Source organism: Hipposideros armiger, unplaced genomic scaffold (assembly GCF_001890085.2).
Source record: "Hipposideros armiger isolate ML-2016 unplaced genomic scaffold, ASM189008v1 scaffold_357, whole genome shotgun sequence".
Lineage (NCBI taxonomy): Eukaryota > Metazoa > Chordata > Mammalia > Chiroptera > Hipposideridae > Hipposideros > Hipposideros armiger.
Window position 1 is genome coordinate 581,933 of NW_017731707.1, and position 7,882 is coordinate 589,814.

Genomic DNA, 7,882 nt, shown 5'->3' on the forward strand with positions numbered 1-7,882 from the left:
GAGCAACAGCGGTTCGAGTCAGCCCGAGCTGAGCAGCCGTGAGCTGCCAACAGGTGGCGGGATGGCTCAGCTAAAAAAAAAAAAAAAAAAAATGGATTTGAATGTTCCCGTATATGAAGAGTATTTGTATTAGTAATGGTACAAAAAGACCAAGTATTGAAAGTAATAGAAAACAATTTCTGGGTTTAATTGATTTGCTTACTCTAAATTTTCCTCCTTTCTTTTCTTTCTTTTTTTAGAGTCAAGTAAAGAACAGTTTGCCAGTACAAATATTGCTGAAGAACTGGTAAAACTCTTCAAGAAGCAAATAGAACATGATAAGAAGGAAATGATTTTTGAAGTTCTTGCTCCATTGGCAGAAAATGGTGAGAAAATAAATGCGCTTCTTGGTTTTTTGGGTTTGTTGTTTGTTTGTTTGTTTTGTCTTGTAGGCTTTTTCCATTTTTTCTAACATTTAATTTCAGCTATTTAATTCAAAACCCTTTGTTTTATTAATGATATGTTTTATTTTGGATATCTCTAGCTATATTATCTACGCTGTAACTGTATCTGCATTGGCCAAAACTACTTTCCAAGTTCCTTTGACTTTAAAATCTTGGCAAAGATGATTCTGTAGCTTACACAGTCTTATACCATTTGGAAAAAGCAGCTGAGAAGCTGAATTCCATTTATATACCCTGGCAGACAAAGGAGAGAAAAGTTGGAGTCCCACGCCTGCCAACACTGTGGACACTGATAAACTACTTCGTCTTTGGGCAAATACCTTATGGGATACACCCTAGGAATAAAAGGAACTATAAAAATAATTCTTCAAATATAGTGTCTAGCACATATTCAAAGAGGACCAGACACATGAGGAGACAAGACATTGTAAGCAAGAACCAGCACAAAGAACAGGCAACAGCAGCAAATCCCCAGATACTGAAATTATTAGACATTGACTCAAAACAGGTATGCTTATTATGTTCAAAGAGTTAAAAGCAGGCTTCAAAAATGTAGGAGGAAACTAGACATTATAAAAAGTGACCTAGCAGATTTGAAAAAGAAACAATTGGAAATTCCTGAATTGAAAAATGCAGTCCAAGTTAAGAACCTAATGGATGGGTTGAATGACAGATTAAATATAGTTGAATTAGAGAACCAATGAACTGGAAGATAGATTGAAAGGAAATCCAGAAAGGAAAAAAAAAATATATATATATATATATATATAAAACAGAATAAGATGTACAGAAGATAAAATGAGCAGCTCTCATATACATTTTTTGGAGTCCCAAAAAGAATGAAGTCAGATAATGCCAGCAGCCAAAGGGGTAAAATGGCCTGTGACATTATCCTGTCCAGAGCTTAGAGGTGCACGAAGGACATAGGAGCCATTTACACTGACACAGCTGCCGCACCAGTTAAATGAGTCTTTGGCAGCTTAGACGTACTATATAACACACTCTGTCAGTGGCCATGCGTCTTCCGTCCATTTTTATATACAAACATGCACACATTCCTTGAGTGAATATAATGTAGAACTAAAGCCTTATGATTAGATGAAACACCAGAAATAAGAGGAAAGTCACACTGCTGCGGAATAGCCTGGCCTGAATAATGGTGATCCCAACTAACCCATCCGGTGTGGTTTCTTTGCTCCCTTATGGCCTTTGGATATGGTGACAGCATTTGGAAGCTTGGTGGTGAAGAACTGAAGATAACTGGTGCTGGATCAAGGAGCTTTATTTTTTATTCTGTCAGCTTGCTGTTTTTGGAACATGGTAATTGAGTTGAATAGAATCACAGTACAATAACTGATCTCCCTTCCTGGGTGAGTGAGCAGATGATGAAATAGTGATGTCAGTATCCTTGACTATATCCAAGTGGGCGGTGTTTGGCCACTGCTTCTGTTTGAAATGATGCCCTGCTTTGGTTGTGGCTTGAAGCTTTGAAGTGCTGCGTAGCATCTCCTTTCTTCCATGGACCTCTCACCGTTCAAACACCACAGATTTGGTAAAATACTGGTTAGGTTTGTCTCCGCTCAGCCATCTTTGTATGAATCCGATTGTTGTTTGTTTGGATTTTTTTCTTTTTTTTGTCTTTTTAAAATGGATTTTAGCTGATATTCGTGTAGAGCAGTGAGTACTTAGAACTGTGCCACTGATGAAAGGAAATCCTATGTAAAAAAAGTGCATTTCTTTACCAGAGCTGTGTCATACTGTTCCTTGGGCCTTCTACTGGAAAAATAGAATCAAGTCTCACATAATGCTTTTTTAAGTTGTATCCCCTAGTATTTTAGATTAGGACAGTACTATATCATTCTGTGAATGTAAAATATCTTGTACCTGCTTTATTATCATAGTAGTGACTATGCTTTACCAGAGCTATTTTTAATGATGTTATTCTAGAATGTTTTCTTTACAGATGATGATTGAGAAGCTAATTTTTAAAAATGGTGCCAGGTATACCACAACAGTAACAGAACTTTGCCATTTTCTGGGGTTTTGGTTTTCACCTTTTTTTTTTTCTTTAATGACATGTGCTGGATGTCTCTATAATTTTGTCCAGGTGACTGCAGAGCCTGGAAAACCTTGTTGCTACTATTGATACATAACATACTACTATTGGTTTCATACACACACACATACACAGAGGGTGCCAAAAAGATGTATACACATTTTAAGAAAGAAAAAAACTATTAAAATTGTAATACTTGATATATACTAATAACAAAAGATGAATACAAGTCACATTTCACTTCTGCAATTACAAGAGGTGCTCAAAGTGGTTACCATCAGTGTCCAGACACTTCTGATTATGGCGAACTACTGCTTGAGCAACATTAACCAAAGTGTCCACTTGTATACATTTTTTTGGCACCCCTGGTATATGTATATACAAAAAAAAAGTGTGGGTGAGGTGAGAGGACAGAGGAAATATTTAAAGAAATGTTGGTGGAGAATTTACCAGAAATCATGAAAGATATCAAAGACCCAAGAAGCCAAATGAATCTAAAACATGATAAAAAGAAATCTACATCTAGATACATCATATTGAAATTGCAGAAAACCGATGATAAAAGTCGTAAAAGTCACCAGGAAACAAATAGATTATCTTAAAAGGGGCAATAGTTAGACATACAGCGAACTTCTCAACAGCAGCCATGAAAGCCAGATGACAGTGAAACAGCATATCCTATGCACTGAAAGAAAAGAAATGCCAACCCAAAATTCTAAACCCAGTGAAAATACTCCTCAAAACTGAAGGCAAAATAAAGTTATTTTCTGAGGAAAAACTGAGAAAGTTCACCACAATACACCTCAGAAGTCAAAGAAGAATCCTGATGGAATTTAGGAAATTTTCTAATGAAAATGAAAATACTGTCTCAAATTTTATGTTATATAGGTAAAGATACTTAGAGGGAGTTTTTTGCCTTAAATTAATATATTAAAAAGGACAAAAAGTAAAATAAATGAGCTCAGTATTCTTCTCAGAAATTAAGGGGAAGAAAACATAAATGAAGCTCAGAGAACATAAAAGAAAGGAAATCTAAAGAGCTGAAGTTAATAAAATAGGAAATACATAATTCAATACAAGCATATAATCACCACAGTTGAGTCTGAAGAGTTAATAAAACTGGTAAATTCCTAGTAAGATTAATCAGGAAAAAAAGAGAGAAGGCACAAATAAGGAAAATTAAGAATACAAAAGGAGATCTCACTACAGACCTTACATTAAGAGGATGTTATGAACAAGTTGAAGCCAATACATTTTCAAGTATGGATGACAAAGCAGAAATAGCAAAGCTGGAAAAACTTACCTTAAAGTTTTCCAGAGAGTAGGAAAAGCAGATATACTCACCAATTTATTTTATGAGGCTAATATAACCTTTACACCAAACAAACAAAGACAATACAAGAATGAAAATTAAAGGCCAGTCTCACCATGAACATAGATCCAAATTTCTCCTTAAAATTTTAGCAGACAAAATCCAGTAATATATTTAAAATTCATCATCATAGCAAGTAGGACATATTTCAGAAATGCAAAGCAGTTTAATATTCAAAGTGCAATCAATTTATCACTTTAAAACTTATTAAATGGAGATATATCTTCTTAGATTCTTAAAAGCATTTGATACAATTATCCATTCATGATTTTTAAAAACTCTATAAACCAGCATTAGAAGAGAATAAAAAGGATATATACCAGAAGCCTACAGAAAACATCACACTAAACAAACAAATCAAAACCTTTTATTTCTGTATGCCAGCAAAAAAAGTTAGAAAATACATTTTTAAAAATACATTGTTTACCGTAATATAAGATATTACTTACATTATTAAGCTATCACTTATCTTTATACTGTCAGAATGGACCAATAAAAGATGTGCAAGATCTCTGGAAGAAAATTGTAGAAAATTATCAAGAGAAATTAAAGAAGATCTAAATAAATGAAGAGCTGTATCACTTTCATAAATTAGAAACTTCAAGCTTGTGATGTTCTGTCTCTCCATATTGAACTGTAGACTCAATGCAGTTCTAACCAAAATCCCAAAAGACCAGGAATAGCCAAGATACTGTGAAATACAGGGTAACAGAACTATTTTTACTGCATAACAATAACTATTCTTCTGATAAAACTACAGTAAGTAAAGGGCAGTGTAGTACTGCAAGGATGGATGTGAAGACTGGTAGAACAGGATAGCCCAGAAAGAAAAGGGTACGTTAGTAGATGTTTATTTTATTGGGGGAAAAAGAAGTCACTGTAGAACTGTGGAAAGTATAATCTTTTCAATAAACAGTGCTGGGAATATAGAAAAAAAATACAATTGGAGACACACACACACACACACCCCACTTCATACTATATTTTTTTAAAAAATTAATTTCAGATAATAGTTGACCTAAATGGGAAAGTTAAAACCAGAAAGTTTGTGTTAAAATATAAGGTAGGAGAATATCATCATGGCCTTGAAGTATGGAAAGTTTTCTTAGGTCACAAAAAGCTCTAACCATAAAGGGAAAGAGTTGATAAATGTAGTTATTTTAAAAGTAAAAACTTCCATTTCTCAAGACACCATTAAGAGTGGAAAGGATGACAGTGGGTGAGAGAAGATACTTACAACACATATAACCAAGAGAAAGCTTATGTGTGCAATATGTAGAAACCCCCATAAATCATTAAGAAAAATGTAGAAAACCCTGTGGGGAGATATGTAAAAAATTTGAGTAAGCACCTGACAAAAGACAAATCCAATTGGCTAATAAACATAAAAATATGCTCAACTCATTAATAATCAGGGGATACAAACATATAAAATACTATATACCCACTGGAAAGTCAGATGATACCAAGCACTGAAGCAGGCATGGAGCAGTGGAAACTCAGTAAGTCCTGGTGAAAGTGTAAATTGGTACACTTTAGAAAACAGTGTCTACTGAGCTGCAGATGTCCATTCCCTATTATCCAGCAGTTCCACTCTTAGGAATATACCCAGAAACATGCAGCGGGAGCCATTACAGGAATATTCATAGCAGCATGATTTATAATAATGAAAAATTGACTGAATATCCATTAAGTCAAGGTATATGCATATAACAGAAAAACATAGTTAAGGAAAGGAATAAAGACATTTAAAACCAATAGTGTAGATGAATCTTACAAACATATGAAAAGGAAAAAGCCATCACTGATAATAAGGTAAAATTAAATTGTAGTTTTTAGAGATGATTATTTATTTGGTGAAACAAAGAAAAGTATGGCCGTGATCAGCATAAAAATCAGGGTAGTGATTTGAGAGGGATGGTGGGAGGGATTTGTGATAGGAAACCAGGATGCCCAGGGGCTTCCTGGGTTGTCGGCAATGGATTTCTTGATCTACAAGGTAGTTAGTTACATGGTTGTTAGCTTATTAATATTAAGTGCATAGTTTATCCACTTTCCTGCTTTGGGATTTTTTTCATCACTTAAAAAATTTTTAAATACATATGCATATATATACACACACAAACATACATGTATGTATATGATACATAATCTATGCATACATACATACATACATACATACATACATACATACATATATGTGCTAACAGTGGTGATAAAAATAGATGTCCTTGGGCAGAGTGGTGTTGATTAGTGTGTGCTGGACTATCTGTTGTACTTTGGCAGAATGCCTTGCTAATCCTCCTTAATAAGGCTGACTAAGCCTCCCACATATGTGATTACAGTCAGACTGTGACAGGAGAGATCTGTAAACTTTACTCTTGACATAGTTTTAATTTCCTAAATTCCTTAGATCTTATTCTTTAGGGAGAAATTTGTTTTTCATCTTATTTGGTGATTTAGCCCAATTTGTATTGTGACCTTCACTCAATTTTTTATCCCAGAGAAATAATTACCGGTAACCTTCCTTGCAGTGTTTCCAAATAACAATCTTTATTTCTTGTCTGTTTGTCTTCCATCCCCTTCACTTCTGTTTTATAATTGTGCAGTGGATTGAATGATACCTTTGAAAAGTTATTTCTGGACTATCCTTAGCATATCATCCTTGGTTTTCCTTAGATGCAAAGGAAAGCAATTCCAACATTTAAATTGGCATTTTGTCTACTTCAAGGTTTCTTAGTATTTTCAAGGCGTTTTCATCATGGCTTTCAATTCTGGTTGCAACACAGTTCTAGCCCTAGCATTCGGTAACCAAGGAAACGCCCTACTTTCAGCATGGCACAGTGCAAGTGTACCTTTTCAAAAAATATTCCAGGTTGAGTATTCTGTGTATTCTGAGATAATATTCTAAAGAAGTTCAGTGGCCCTGGTGGTAGGAAAAAAATACTAAATGTTTACACATTAAAATCACTTGAAAGAAAAATCCAGTATGAAAGAAAAGTCTTTGTTTCTCCCAAATGACAAGCTAAAACTGCCATTGCCGTAGATGTGTGCATATACAACTTAGGGAAACCAATGACTAAAATAAAATTCAACTAAAAAATAAAACTGAAGTTTAAAAATTTTTGTGTAGCAAATGTATTTCTAAGGTCAGTTGATCTGCATTTATAAGTGTTATCAGATACTCCCAAAGCATTTGGATAGGCTAGTTTAGGTTAAAATATTAATACAAAGATGAAAGATGTATGATACCTGTTCTAATGGAAGAGACAGATATGGATGTGAATATAAAATCTTCAATGAAATAAGTTCTGTAATGAAAAGATATTTGTTATTAGGGTGATGCAAGCAAAATTGATATGAGAGTAGAATTTGCTATGAAGATAATTTTTAAAAATATAATTGGGATGTAAATTCTCTCTATAAATCCTTATTTTGTTGGTTATCCATCAGAAAGCTTGAAAGTTATACTTTTCTTTCACCTTTTATCATGGAAATTTTAAAGCCTATTCAGATGTAGACAAAATATATAGTATAATGAACCACCATGTATTCATCACCCAAGAAAGTTTCAAACTAATGAAAACCTGAAGCTTTTTTAAATGCACGACCTTTAAAATTCAGAAATTTATAGACTTATTAACTGCCTTAGGAAGATAACATCTATGCAATATGAATCCAAATATGCTTGTGATATAGTTTGTAATTTACTAATCTTTTCTTTTCAGTAACTTTTTATTCAAATATCATTAGTGGATATATTTTAACTTCATATAACACTTATGTATGTTTTATTTTAAACAATGTGGGGTATTTTATAGTATTGCCTTTGAAACATGAGCTTAATACCTAGAATAGCAGTGGAGTGATATTACTTACCTTCAGAGCTGAGAATCAGTTTGTTTAGGTCAGCAGTTCTCAACCTGTGGGTCGCGACCCCTTTGGGGGTCGAACGACCCTTTCACAGGGGTCACCTAAGACCATCGGAAAACACATATTTTCGATGGTCTT

The 7,882-nt window shown here is 34.0% G+C and overlaps 1 protein-coding gene across 1 annotated transcript in view; it reads left to right on the forward strand.

Moving 5' to 3' along the window:
* The window catches only part of RAP1GDS1 (Rap1 GTPase-GDP dissociation stimulator 1), a 122,521-nt gene that overhangs the window by 92,258 nt on the left and 22,381 nt on the right, over window positions 1–7,882 (forward strand). The window contains exons 7-8 of the mRNA XM_019661641.1: window positions 240–406; window positions 5,411–5,570. Coding sequence (XP_019517186.1) covers window positions 240–406; window positions 5,411–5,570 — 327 coding nt within the window. The remainder of the gene's footprint in view (window positions 1–239; window positions 407–5,410; window positions 5,571–7,882) is intronic.